This window comes from Styela clava, chromosome 5 (genome assembly GCF_964204865.1).
Source record: "Styela clava chromosome 5, kaStyClav1.hap1.2, whole genome shotgun sequence".
In the NCBI taxonomy this organism is placed as follows: Eukaryota; Metazoa; Chordata; class Ascidiacea; order Stolidobranchia; family Styelidae; genus Styela; species Styela clava.
In genome coordinates this window covers 7,180,117-7,195,657 of record NC_135254.1, presented here as the reverse complement: position 1 = coordinate 7,195,657, position 15,541 = coordinate 7,180,117, and the positions used below count along the sequence as shown (strand labels likewise).

At 36.6% G+C, this 15,541-nt stretch overlaps 1 protein-coding gene across 2 annotated transcripts in view; it reads right to left on the bottom strand.

Annotated features, from left to right (window-relative positions):
* Positions 1–390: 390 nt before the first annotated feature.
* The window catches only part of LOC120343859 (torsin-1A-like), a 43,336-nt gene continuing 28,185 nt past the window's right edge, over positions 391–15,541 (bottom strand). The window contains exons 1-4 of one of the 2 annotated variants that reach the window (XM_078113231.1): positions 8,734–8,945; positions 7,390–7,529; positions 6,406–6,581; positions 391–1,791 (exon numbers count right to left, since the gene is read on the bottom strand). In XM_078113231.1, coding sequence (XP_077969357.1) covers positions 1,569–1,791; positions 6,406–6,581; positions 7,390–7,529; positions 8,734–8,899 — 705 coding nt within the window. In that variant the 5' untranslated portion in view covers positions 8,900–8,945 and the 3' untranslated portion in view covers positions 391–1,568. Of the gene's footprint in view, positions 1,792–6,405; positions 6,582–7,389; positions 7,530–8,733; positions 8,946–15,541 lie in introns of those variants that run through there. The other variant, XM_078113230.1, reaches the window with a different exon arrangement.

Below are 15,541 nucleotides of genomic sequence, written 5' to 3'. Positions count from 1 at the left end.
CACCCTACGGCGGCGGCGAGTCCAGCAACCCTCTCGCACATAACCATTCCACATGGGATCTATTTATTACAGATATTTTTTTGTTGAAGATTTTTCATTTTGTTGTTTGTTTTTTGAAGTGACAAATAAAATAAATACTGAACCCACGCAGGGTAATCAGAGATGCTGTGGCGAGCGTATTCCTAACGCTTAGCACGGTGCGTCACGGGTTTTTAAATTGCAATAGATAAGTCATCTTTTAATATCGTTAACAGATTCTAGTTGCACGGTACCAATCGAGCGTAATTTTTTGTCGTTGAGAATTTTCTGCTGTTGTCCGTGTAAATTTGCGTAAAAGTATCGGTTGCTCTGATGTTGCCACCCAAAGTGAACATCGCCAGATAATTATGTAGGCATTGATTGATTACATATATTTTAAACAAAATAAACAAAGAAAATAACAAGCAAAAACTAGGCATTGAAATGATCTAATTCATCACGTTTTAAATATGTATCCGCTCGTAGTCGATACTTTCATTTTTAGATTTCTCCATTCTGTTTGATGTGTTTTTCAAAAAAATACAAACAAAAAAAAACGTATCAACGTATAAAGCGCATTTTTAACTCTTTCCATTGCAAAAATGATAATTGAAACGGCATAATCCATTTTTTCTCTCGTCCTATTTATAATTGGCTAAAAACCTGGCTTGTTACTCACGTATGCATATATTATATCGAGGGGATCGGGCAAAAATCTCCCAACATTTAAAATTCTCACTATGGCAGTTATACTCCTAGTTTAAATAAATAAATTTGTGTTGGCAATGAACTGCCATTTTGTTTTCTAGAAATTTTATTGGCTGTTATTGAAAATTGATAGATCTTTTGTACAAATCCCCCGCTCAAAATAAGAAAAATAATCATTATCTTGTTAGTATCAGGGTTAGGAATGCATATTGCGCAGGAAATTCGAATCATTCTTAACAGGTTAATTACTAGGTTTTTTATTTCAAAACGTGGGAGGATGTTTATCTCAAATCTCACATTTTTGCATTATTGGCGGGAACTCTGTCCAAAAAATACTTAATGTAGATTTTTTTGTCTATTTTTCGAAAAATGGAATGAGGGAAGTTTTTTGCCACGCCCCGTATTATGCCAAAACAACGCGAAATATAGCAATAATAATTTTCACAAAAATAATAATATTCTAGCTCTATCGTCTTAATATCACTTCTTACTTCAAAATCGTTGCCGCGGCAAATCTTTGATAAAAGATTTCTGACGAATTCGAAAATTACAGAGACAAAAAAAAGTAATTAGTACAAGGAATGCCGACATGGTGAAGGCAATAGACACAAATATATTTAACGAAAATCTCGATTTGTTTTCGCTAGTTTAAATTTTGCGTTAGCTTGACTTTCTATGCTTTTAATCAAAGCATTCATTTTTTAACATTCAGAATATGTCTTGTTAGTTTATTTCGCTTTTTCAAGTGACTACCAAGATTGTATTTAGTTTGAAAATAAAAACAGAAAAATTAAAAGAAAATGAGTCTAAATCTATTTTCAGGACAAAGCGTCCAGCCATCATTATAATTCATCTTTGGCAAGTGCAAGTTTGTGTGCAATCTTTTTGCAACCAGATGTTGAGTACAGCTGCTCTACTTCAGGAAACCATAGTAATTCTTTCAAAACTTCTTGTATGAAATTTTCGCCTTCGTTCAGATTTCGACGTTTCATCTCATCAATGATACAATTCCGAACGTGGGATCTTTCCAGTGGTAGAAAAGGTACAAAATGGTCGATGAGATTCCTATTATAAATTTAAATTTCATTAGAGAGAGAATAAGATTTTATTATTTCATCAACAACCAAACAAAATACATTTATTAATAAAATAGCAATAAAATCCTATCCAACTAATAAGTCCAGTTACACACTAACACGAATGCATTTCTGTAACGTTTCGTGCGACTAAAGCCAGACTTCCTCGGACGAGCATTTTACGACAGCTTTGTTGGTGTACATTGACTTTGGTCAGACGAAACGTTACAGAAATACATTTGTGTTAGTGTGCAGATGGATTCTTTAATTGGATAGAATAGTCATGTTTATTCCAGCTACAGTATCCTTGCAGTATACGCATACGGATCCACTAGCATAAAGGCATAGACCAGCGTTTCCCAACCATTTTTAGTCGCGAACTATTTTCTCACTGGCGAAAACCTTTGCGGACTCAACGCGAGTTTATTGCAACCGTACTCTGTGTGAAGAAGTAATAAAACCAAACACAACAGAATTTTTCCGAATTTCAAAATCGGAAATGCTACGCAATTACGCCTTTGTTAAAAGGGCCGACTTCTTTAGTGTATAAATGGCCTTTTCTGTCGCACAATATTCAATTCTGACAACGACAAGAATTTAAAATGTGTTCCTATTTTGATTTAATTGTGTTCATGGTCACTCGCGGTTGCGTTGACTTATGACAAGATGAAAGCATTACTTCTTTTGAATGCCACGGCAATCTGCGAACATAATAATGTGAGAATATATTGCCCGGTTATATATTAAGTTTTGATATAAATTATTTGCGATCTTTCGAATTTGTTATCGCCGTTAGAAAAATCCTACTATTTGCTATAAATTTTTAGAAAGTACAACTTGATTTAGTACTTATTAAAAATATAATTAGTATATAAGTAAATAGAAATAAAAAATGTTCATCGCCTTGCTTTACCATTAATTTAATTGTGATAATTTTACTCTGCGATTCGTATTTTTGTGAATTCGACAAATATGAGCTGTTCGTACAACAGTAAAGCCAGGAGTCGGCAAACTTTTGTCGCTCGCAGGCCAAAAATAAAAGTTGCAAGTCATTGTTGGGCCGCGCATATTTTTAGAAAGTTAAAAGCCGGACGTATGGCCAATGAATCACATTTTTTCATACAGATCACAAGTTAAATTTTAAGCAGTGCCAATTGCACTTAGCGTTCAACTTTTCTGTGTTTTGTTGCCATTTAATGCCTAATTATAATTAAATTATAGGCTCATTCAACGAGTAATTGTGAATTATATACTTGTTAGGTTATGATATAATTTAGTCTAAACGTGCCGCAAAATAAATTCTGTCACGTAAAGAATATAATCGTAAAAACAGCTGTTTTGTTACTATAATTCAGAGAAGCGTCGCGGGCCTGATTATATTGCTCCGCGGGCCGTAGGTTGCGGATCCTGCAGTAAAGCAAAGAATTCTGAGGGAAATGCCCTGATACGAATACTATGAAATTTTGCAATTTGCAACATGTCTAACAAAGCGTTCTAAAAAAACTTATAATAGTGTTTTCAGTTTTATTTTCAGTATTTCGTATTGCCGCTTTTCAATTTAGACAATTTAGGTTGCCACCATTGACACCTACCAGAAAAATTATTCCTCGAACAACAACGACTAAATCCAATCGTTTGATTAAACGACACGCAAGTGACCTGTCGCGTCACTTGTTACCAAATTTTCGAATAATAAATTGCTATTCTAATAATTGAATATTCGAATATATGCCAAGCCCCACTCATTCATTAAACAAAAAATATTGACTCGATTAATGTTATATGAATAAACTTGCTTTTTATGTTTTATGTAGCTTTTTATGTTTTATGTAAATTCTAACGTAAATCGTGGCTGATGATCAAGTTTCGCAAAAACGTTTGCGGCCCGCAGTGAATTTCTGGCTCGTTGCAGACTCATTCAAACGCTCCGCGGACTCATTTGAGTCCGCGGACTCGGGTTGGGCACTGGCATAGACTATAGAGTAAATTTAGGGAATTAGACTCGCGCAACACAACTCAAATTTAAGCAATAAAATTGTTTTGGTATGAACAGTAAATGCACTATCGTACATTGGTGTTTTTAAAAATGACCCATTAATAACTGCAATGATAAAATCATATATATATATTACATTTTGGATTACCTAGATTTGATTCTTGCTGTAGTATTGCAGCTCTGCTCCTTAACTAGTTTTATTCTGTCCCAGTTTCAACATAATTATCTCATCAAAACTTTCCAAAATCTCTTGCTACCTGGAACTTACTACAAGATCTCAGCTTTCGACTTGAGCTGCTCACATTTATTGATGCAATGTTAGTAGCTCTATTCAATTCTAATTGGTATGTGTTTGTTTAACTTATGGGACGTCTTGTGACTTTTCTTCAAGCAAATGTTTTTTGTAAAGTTCAATTACTAGATTTGGACTCCCAATGCCCACAAAATGCAATATTGTAGCTTTGATTTAGCCTGCTTTTGCGCTGAATAAAAAGTGACCTGATCTTACTGTTAGATCCGCAGACTTTCCAAATCTGAAGAACCTCGATAAGTAAATCGAGTATGACCAAAAAGGCGGTAGCCTACTCCCGTAGTGTGTATGTAGCCTACTAGTTCAGGGTTAGGGCGTAATGTTATTCCGATACTCCCTATTTTAGATCCATTACGAGTTCTGTCTGTCCTAGCCAAGTTAATACACCCCCTGCCCATGGGCTTCTGTCCCTTTACACAACTTGATGTAAAATAGGTGAACAAGATTAGTTACCCCCATGTTGGTACACAAACCTCTGTAGCACCAAATAAGCTTTCCCAACAAATGCAATAAATGCCGAGACAGAGGCCCCAGTTACTTGATTCGTGTCAACTTCCTCGGAGGGAATTTGGAAAAAAACTCACATGCTAACCAACTTGCTGTCCTTAGTCCACTCACTTCATTAAAGGCAACATGCTCTAGCATTTCTTGGGTATCACGTCATTTGATTTCTTCTCGCTTTCTCCCACTTCTCCAATGTTTGAGCACCATTTCTGTGATTCGGTTCCCTCCCGGGCAATGTTCCCTCTAATTTTTTGTAGTATGTGTGCGCAGAAATTTTGGTATGTGCGCACTTTTTTGGAAATAACTAATATTTGTGCAAAAACCAATGAAGAAATTTAGGCGTTCTAACCGGGTAATAAGTGGGCCAACAACAGACTTTCTCAATCTGCCAACGGAGCACATTGTTACATTACATCGAAATACGTCTGTGCGCAGTAAATCTATGCGTGTGCGCACCCTCTGAAAGCTGTGTGCGCGCGCACACGCGCACACCTTAGAGGGAACACTGCTCCCGGGTCACTGTTAATTTCATACGCACGGGTTTAGTAGTGTTTGGATCTTTTTATGATGTTGTACCTAGGAGAATTCGGGTTCAAGACCCATGTCAGTTACATTACTGACCCTGACCCTAAAATAGGTCTTTCGTGTCCATATATTTGAGCATAGCTCTCTTGTTAGGTATGAAAAGCAAAATATATCCAACATCAACAATAAACTTAGTGAAGGGACTGCAGGACACATGTATACTAGTTGTGAATTTAAAGTTGACAAAGTCGGTAAATTTTTTTGTTTCGCATGTTTTTAGTACACGTAGTCCTATTTAATAAACGCCGAGCCTAAATTTAACAATTTTCGTTAAATTGTATTCCAGTGGAATGGGATGCGGAATGGGAATGCATAGAAAACTAGAGCTGCGTGCAGCTTTAACAGGCTTCCCGCGTAAAAAAAACTGAAGATGCGTTTTGCTCACTGGAGCGTGAAAGCGTGGTCAGTCATGCATAAAATTTGCAACTGCATGTGATGTAAATTTCAAGTCTCTAAGTAGTGTCGTTCTCGAGAAGAAGATGAAAATGTAAAATCCTATATTGCTCACTGGAGCGTATCGCCGAGGTCACTCATGCGTATCCTTGACATATCGTATCCGGAACATGTCCATTAATCATTGTTATAAATTTCAACCCAATAGCATGTATCAATTTTGAGAAATCGCAAAAAAACTGAAGACGCGTTTTGCTCACTGGAGCGTGAAAGCGTGGTCAGTCATGCATAAAATTTGCAAATTATGATGGGGGACTTATTGTCTGCATGTGATGTAAATTTCAAGTCTCTAAGTAGTGTCGTTCTCGAGAAGAAGATGAAAATGTAAAATCCTATATTGCTCACTGGAGCGTATCGCCGAGGTCACTCATGCGTATCCTTGACATATTGTATCCGGAACATGTCCATTAATCATTGTTATGAATTTCAACCCAATACCATGTATCAATTTTGAGAAATCGCAAAAAAACTGAATACGCGTTTTGCTCACTGGAGCGTGAAAGCGTGGTCAGTCATGCATAAAATTTGCATTTTATTGCTATCTGAGAACTTCTGCACATTTGAGGTGAATTTCAAGTTTGTAGGACCAATTTGAAAAAAAAAATAATAATAATAATAAATAATAATAAATAATAATAATAAAACACAGGAATACAATAGGTTCCCTGCTGACAAGCAGCGGGAAGCCTAAATATGTCCCATGAACAAGGCTGTAAATAGCTATGAAGGATTAAGAAAGAAACGCACTTAATTACCTTAAAAATATAAAGATTGTTTTTCTAAAATCCACCCTGTCCACGTGTACACTATGTCCAAGGAAAGGCGCCAACACATCCATTATGCCTTCTGGGATATGATCCATTTCATCAAATATAAATACTGAACGAGCGCAGTTCGATACATTGTGATATATCCACGAATGTAACTGGTCCTGAAAAAGGAGAGCTTTATTTTATAACCAGTGATCGAATTCAAAATTTGATTTTAAAATTAGGTTCTCTGTTAAACGAAACTAAAAATAACATAAAATCACGTAATAAGATCGTCATATGTCGCCAACATAGGTCTCTACGTACGCTATCCAGGGCACGCTTCAACTTTCGAAAGCCAAACATAACGCTGTAATCGCTTAAACAAAAATAGAACAGTTCCGCTGATTGTCACGTCATTCTAAGAACGTTCTAAGTCTCTGAATCATTTCATTTGATGTTTTGATTCCTAAAATTTTTTAGCAAATGCCTTGCAAAGTTCAGGTTCCTGGGGTAATTAAAAATACAGTGTTTCCTCGAAAATAAGACCTAGCCTGAATTTTAAAAATGATTTTAATGTAAGCCCTCCCCGTAAAATAAAACTTAGTCGATATCGCGAAATTTTTTTGAATTAGTCGATAGCAAGAAATTTCTCCTACACGTTTTAAATGATTATAATGTTCAGCAGTTGTTTTAAATAAAAACGTGTTATTTATAAGTAAATGGTTATCGGTTTTCATATTTTGTGTATTTGAAAATCTCGTAATTGTCTACTTTGTAATTTTGTCTTTAATAAATGAAAAAAAGGCATCCCTCCAAAAAAGCCCTAGTGTTATATTTCAAAAGTAAATTGAAATAGGTACCTCTATTATTTTCGGGAAAACACGGTAGGTTAGTTACTCTTGATATAAATATGAAAAAATTCTATTATAAACTTTTATTTTTTCTGGCAATAAATTTTGACTCTATGCAAAAATTTCTGACAATAACCTTACATACACCCGTCATATCTTTATGTCTGAAATGAATAATCGAATTGAAATGGTGAAAATATGGACTGTGTTCCCCCTTCTTGAATAAATTATTTGCGATCATTCTAGAAACAAAACTTTTTCCTCCTCCGGTCCAACCTGAAACAAAATAACAACATAATGATAACAATATTGGCGCTCCCGTAGTATGTGCACCAAGATGGCGCACAACCTGATATCCTAACCTGGCACACATACTATTTTCAGGTTGTGCGCCATCTTGGTGCACATACTACGGGAGGTTCCATTACATTTGAACCCACGTACATTTGAACCCATGACAATTGCACCTGTATGCTATTGCACCTATGGAATTTTTTTTGTTTCACGGATAGTTAAACCCATACTAACCCTAACCCATGGGTTTTAGCACCCGCATATAGATTGAACCCGTGGATATACGCATGGGTTCAAATGTACGGTCACCACTACGGGAGCACCATATATATTTTTATTCCAAACATCTGATGACTTCTCTCGCGTGTAAATTTTTCTATTTTAACAATATGATAAAGTAATGTGTACTGTAATGTATATTTCTCCGACTTTTGACTCCAAAAAAATTCTCCATATACCATGACAATATTTCTCATGCTTATTTGCAAAAAGTTTAGAGTTGATATTTTTTATAGCTCTTCGAATCTGTTTCAAAACAGACAAATATTTATGTGAACGTCCACTGACATGGTGTAAAGATAATACTTATTCACTAGTTAGGGGTGTTCCGGTTGTTACAATTTTTCTATCACCGTGACACATCACCGTGAGAATGTAAATCATCGGAGCATTCATCCTTGCAATGTTTACTTACAAAACTTCAAACATCACGATTCATTCCTATCTCTGTAGTCGGTACCAACGGGCAGACAACACTATATAACAGTGGTGGCCACAAATTTCGTCCACATAGACTGGCCATATGAGTGTGACGTAAACAGTTACATTTTATGAACAATATTTACAGTGTTGCAAAAACAAAAGTGGAAAACAATAAGCCCCAGGCAAATACTAAATTTAATTTCAATCTCAAAAAAATTCTTGAGCTTAAACATCAAGGTTTAGTTTGATTGTGCCAGCATCAGACGGGCCAGATTGAATTACCTAACGGACCGGATTTAGTCCGCGGGTCGTATTTAAAACGTGTAGGAGAGATTTCTTGCTATGACCTAGGTCAAAAAAAAAATTCGCGGCCTTTTTTTAAGGGGAGGCCCCATATTAAAATCATTTTCAAAAATCAGACTAGGTCTTATTTTCGGGGAAACACGGTATATAAAAATTGACTATTACAATTGTATTTGCTCACCATGAAACGAAAGAACCAGTGGCTTCGATGGATTAGGGTTGCTGACGTGATCTGTTACTGCTTTATATACGGTAGGAACAACGAGGTGTTGGCCGTGTAACTTGTTTTCCAGATCCCGTTTGAAAGCTGAAAGCAAAAGTACACGACGTATTATTTGTGAACGCATAACAATGAATACGAGGGCGTTAACTTCCACCAAGATGGACTTCCCTTAATTAAGGCAGTATCGCCCACTTCTGGTTTATACTAAATTAAAACATTGCGCCTGTTATTATAGTTTTGTTTCGTTAACAACTGTTTTCGTATGACGAATCAGTAAATCTATCTCATTATCCGCAATCAGTCAGATTGTCAACCAGAGGTTCTGCACGGTTACATTCAAATTCGAGAGTCGCTATTATATATATATATTGTCCAAATATAATCGAATGCACTGGTAAAATACAATAAGTGTGTTTCACTAGTGTCCCGTAAAAGACTTTCTGGTGTTCCGCGTTTGATTGTTGTTTCACATTAAAGTACCGTATTTCACTGTTGTATTCTAGCGTGTGAATTACGTGAATTGAAGTCGGACATTGTAATAATACATGGTGGGCTTACTCTTATGCTGCAGCCCCTCGACGTCGTTGCGATTAAGCCTTTCAAGGCGCTACTTCGGAAGAAGTGGGGAAATTGGATGATCAACAGCGATCATTCATATACCACAGGCGGCGCAATGAAAAGGGTCGATTTGATCACAATGAGTTCATGGATAGTGGATACATGGGCAGAAATACCCGCTCAAACCACAGCGAAGAGGTTCAAGAAGTGCTGTATCAGCAATGTCATAAGTGGCAATGTGACGACATATTACTGTTGTTTATAGCGATAGATTGTCACCATGTACATTAGGCTACTTTCTTTCCCTCATGTAAGGTTCAATAATACTTGCCTGAGCTGTTGAATATGATTTCTTCGTCGTCGCATTGTCCTATCTGTTTCGAATTACGACAACAGATACCACTATGCGCCCCCGCACTAATGAGTAATGAAATATGCAGTAATCCATTACAGCTCATCTTAATATAAAAAACAAGTACAGCTTGATTGATTCAGTAAGCCGAAATTGAGATGTTTTGCGTGTTATGCAATTTCTTCCGAAAGTGTCACTAATATACATTTATAGATACCGGACACCACTGTGCGACGTAGTGAGCTAAAAATCTAGATATCTGACCTACGACATTGGAATAGATTGATCAATATTTCCAGGCTAGCTGTAGTTACTTATCGATCTTAAGATCGGTAAGTATGTTGATAGGTATTTGTCTGTTTGTTTGTTTGTCTGTTAGATACACGCGATATATCACGAAAGCGAGGTTGAATCTGCTCCAAATTTCGCATGTGCATTCATCATAGTTCGGAACATAATCGATGGATTATGTCGTATAATTAACGAGTTATAAATTAATTAGTGGTGGGACACACGGTGTCACTATGGAGTAAGAGCGCTGTTTTGGGGGATCCCCTAACCTCCGATCGATAAGTCTTCGATTCCGACCGATCTCTTTATAATGTTCTCAAATAAGCTAACCTGCCTCAATGATAGACTACGTTCTTCGTTGGCTGCGTGGGGATATCTGAATGACTGTACTTGTGTGCGGGTATAAATATGCATCGGTTGTATATGAATATGACATGTTATTACTATTATAGCCGTTTGAAAATTAACAACAATCCATTTCTGCGGAAATTTTTATTGGCGCCCACTCAGATAGTGCTCAACACAACTACTGTAATAACATGAGATACTGAGGTTTTAACATTTGTTGATTAAGCCGTTTTTCTTTCATCTGGAGATAAATAATCATTGAAATATTATCAAATTTGTTTTTCTATACTTTTCGGAAAGTGCAAATAGCTTTCACGATGTCTTACGCTGAATATTAACAGATGTTTCTCCGACGCTTGACCCCACAAACATTCCCCTTATACTTTTCCATCGCAACATTTTTGATGCATACTTTAAGAATGTTTTTACGAGTTGCCACTTAGCCTACAGACTGAAATACATTTTAGAAATTTTCGAAAGAACAAAATTGTCATTGCGTTACTTGATACACTCCTAAATTTTTGAATCAACTAACATCTGACATAAAGCCACTAAGACAAGCTAATGTTAACAGCCATACTAAAAGACGATCCAAAATCCAGTGTTCACAGCCACGCTTAAAATATGCCTGTGAGGAAACAGTGTCTGAGCGACGTCACAATTTCTAATAACTACACCTCCATTAACTTATTGCTCATCGTTAACGAGGAAGACGATGCACAGAGAAATAACCATCGTATGGCATGTATATCAATGAATCAGAGAACAGAAGATTAAATCAATATTGTTAAAGCGATAATGCCTTTTGAAAATTGTTAAAATGAATTAATAATTTTATTGTAGCAAGTAAATAGGGCATCATTGAAGATAGACGGTTACTGTAGATTTTAATCCCTTTATCCCAGATTTTCTCAAACTTTTTGCGCCGCGAATCTCTGTTTGGGAATCTTAGCTTCGATGGACCCCCATCCTATTCTGTATCACATTCTGTACCCAAACTACGATGAAGGATTATGTTTCCTTTGCAACACAAACGACATTAATGTTATGGATGATGTGACGAGCAAACTCGTAAAATGTTGTCTCGCTATGCAACATTTGTTTCATAAGGTATCGTGAAAAAAGAAACTTGAAACGCCCAAGCCAATACTGTTAGGAAAAAATAACTTTTCATAGATTCCTAGACATATAAATGAGTAAAATCTTTATATTCGAATAGTTCACACTCACGCTCATTTATTATTTTTTTTTATCTTGGCATTGGACTATTCACTTCGGGCTATGTGTAGCCATAAAGCAGGGGACTCCAACACGCGGCCCGCGAGGCAATTTTTATCGGCCCGCGTCTTGGTTGAGATTTTTCCACCAAAAAATAAAATAGTACGATGTCTACTATGAGTCCGAAAAACTGTAAAACGCGAAACAAAAATTCCCCCTGTTATTCCACTTTATCACGTTCATATTCCATTGTAATAATTAAATTGTAAATTCAATGATTTCACTCCCCATTTTTATTATGACGAAATAAACGAGTTTCGGTCAGATCATTGTGTCCGAAGTAAAGTTCCCAAAGTTAATCGCACACTCACGTTGCATACTTGCGATGTTTGGCAGTACTTATGTTTGTGTGTAGTTTTTTTCAACAATGAAAGTTAACAAATCAGCCCTCCGCACACGACCAACGGACGAGCATTTGCATGCTGTCAGACTAGCAAACCAACGCAAGGCGCTCCCGAAGTATTCGTACCAAAATGGCGCACAACCTGAACCCTAACCTTGTACACATACTATGTTCAGGTTGTGCGCCATCTTGGTACGCATACTTCGGGAGTACCCAAAATAAGGCCAAACATCGAGTCTCTCAACGCTACAAAACGGTGCCAAATGTCCAGCACAAGTGACTGAATAAGTATCATGTCTCGTTTGGTGTAAGTGTAATTTCAACAAATACATTCAGATTTCTTTTGTTATCATTTTTGTACCTAATTTGTTGGTTTATGGCCCACGTCTTTAATAAAGTTCGAAAAGTCTCCCATTTTGAGTTGGAGATCCCTGCCATACAGGGTCTCCACTAACAGACAAAGCAGATTTAAGGATCAGCAGTTAGTTGCTGTGCTAATTAAAAGTATCCACTGATTACCAAGCGTGGAAGTTTTACATTCAAATTCTTGAGAGAATACTTATGTGTGAGAGGATTGCTGGTTCGTTACAACAACTTGTCTCCCATGACTTCCTACATAAAACAAGTTCATGCATCAGAAAAGCTAATCCGATCAACAATTTTTATACACTGGTAACCATACGAGAGGCTGTGGTTCGCCACCTTCTTATGTTCTCTTATCCACTCTCCTCTTATGTTGGTGTGCAGTAAGACTCTTTAATCATTAGTAACCTTAAAAAAGGTGGTCCACAGCAGCCCTTGGCCATTTATTGCTTCCCCCATCAAATCCATGCGTCTCCTTGAGTTGCCATATCGTTTAGCTGTCTTTCAGAGCTTCTTTTGTGCCGGCGTGCTGCAAGTCTCTCAATTAAAAAACACTTGATAACATCAAAATAAAAATATATTTGGTTTCATGTGCAATGCGTGACATGAATATAATTTTTATTCATGTTTAAGGATCCATTCAAGTTAGTCAATCAAGTTGCCTCAACCTTACCCTGATGGTATTGAACAATCCTATGCAATAGTATCATTGCAAGTGAAGAGAAAACGTTTTCATACTTTTTGTGGATTGAAATCTTCAGCAACGGTTCCCGCCATTTTCCGTATAGTTAGATTCAACCTGATTACAGCATTAGTTAAAAATAGAGATAATTCAAATTATTATCTTGTACATTTTAGCATAATTTTAGTGCTTTTTAGCGGATTCACAATGTTGACGTGAAGTTTACCGCAACATTGAATTTTAAAAAGATTTTTTATGTCAAATGTTTTCGAGTTCAAAGTTGTTTGAAACTTCTAAATGAGTAAAATCTTTATATTCGAATAGGTCACACTCACGCTCATTTTTTTTAACTCGGCATTGGACTATTTACTTCGGGCTATGTGTAGCCATAAAGCAGGGGACTCCAACACGCGGCCCGCGAGGCAATTTTTATCGGCCCGCGTCTTGGTTGAGATTTTTCCACAAAAAAATAAAATAGTACGATGTCAACTAGGAGTCCGAAAAACTGTAAAACGCGAAACAAAAATTCCCCCTGTTATTCCACTTTATCACGTTCCTATTCTATTGTAATAATCAAATTGTAAATTCAATAATTTCACTCCCCATTTTTATTATGACGAAATAAACGAGTTTCGGTCAGATCATTGTGTCCGAAGAAAGGTTCCCAAAGTTCATAATGAGGGCTGAAATACTTCATCTCCTACAATTAATGACTTTGAAATTTATGATACTTGTATTCAATCTGTGCTTCAATTGTAAGAAGTCATATTCCGTTTATCAATTCGTAAGGAATCTCCGAGGCGGTGAAAAAGCACAATGTTCAAATTCATAGCCTAGGTTTATATAAGCATGCTTCGTAATTTACCCACTGTAATTGCATTGCTATATTGAAAATGATCGAACTGATAAAATTACTTAATGCGATAAATATTTTGCGCTTTCTATTAAATATGTGTTTACTGGGACACAATGGTATGACAGAGGCGCGCCAAATCTGCAAATGCCGAGGATAATTCATACGGATAGGATATACATATTTATTCCGGGGGAGAGGAAAACCAATAAGACGGCTCAACCATGTGACGAACCACGTTACGTAAACCACCCTACGTCGGCGAGGAGTCCAGCAATCCTCTCGCACATCACTATCCCCGCATGGGATTCTGACCTGTCAACTCACGCAGAGTAATCAGGGGTGCGGTGGCGACGATGAGCCACGTCCCGCCGCACCTCGTTTTAAAATGTTTGAAATTTAATTTAAGGGGAAATCTCATTTAATTAACTTCATTTGTGTAAGATTCTTCATCTCGTGAGCATTTTTATCTTCGACGTTCACGATTTATGACGCATGAATCTTTAACGCTTTCGTTTCTGAACTCCCGCTCTCTTTATGCACGTTTCTTTGACCCCTAAAATATTCTCCTTACCCTTCACCATTGCAAAATTTGCGACGCTTTATTTTGGGAGTGTTTTGGCTCTTACAAACTGACTTACATGTTCAGAACTATAATTTTTTATTAAAAGAGTTAATTCATGTGCGGCTCACAGGTACTGATAACTAATTTCAGGCAAGTCTTTTCGCAAGGTTTGGGGAATCAATTTTTGAGTATTGCAACCAAACTGATAGTCTACGATTCTACGTAGACTGTAGATATTCTGTAAGACAGTGTTCTTCAACCTATATGTCGCTCAACACTGGGTTGCCTGAATGCTACTTTGGTCGCCTTTTTTTTTCAACAAAAACCTAAAAGTTACTAATTCTATTTTCTAGTAAATTTTACTGATTATTTTATATTTAGTGTTGAAACGTTGCTCACCAGTAATTGTATAATTGGGAGTATCATTGCGGAAAAACTTGGCAGCACTGACGAAGTAAAAACTCGGCAACATTAATTTTGCTCAATTAAAGACATGCCACGATGGCAAACATGCCTAGTTTTCCCGCTTTGCAGTAATTTCTTGGAAATTTCTGTATACATATATATATATAATTTAAAATGATTGTTTTATATTTGTCATTTAATTTTGTGGTCATAAAAGGGCATCCAGAAGTGTGTTTACCAATATAGAGGTAACTAATTTTGTTCGTTTATTTTTAAATTGAGTTGTGTAAATGAACTGAAACCTGTGTGCAGAGGGTGTATTCATTTATTCTACACAGGAGGTCCGCGAACTCGTAATATATCTAAAATATGAATAAAATTATGGCCTAACCTGATACACACATTACGGGAGTACCCATAAAAGTACTGTATTTTGTTTCATATTTGAGCATATCTATAGTTCGCGAGAATTTATAAAGTTATTTTTGAAAAATTTGAATCTTTTGAAAAAAAAGTTGGGAACCGCTACTATAAGACATACGTGGCCATCTGTACCTGAATATAATTGGACAGTATGCTTCGCATCAAAATGAAATTGGCCGCCATAATTGCGGAAATTGAAGTGATTGAATATACCGGTTGGCACATTTTTATGTATAATTGGCCTGATCACCTGTCCACAAGAATGGATGTTTGGACGAACATAGATTTCCTGGCGCTCCCGTAGT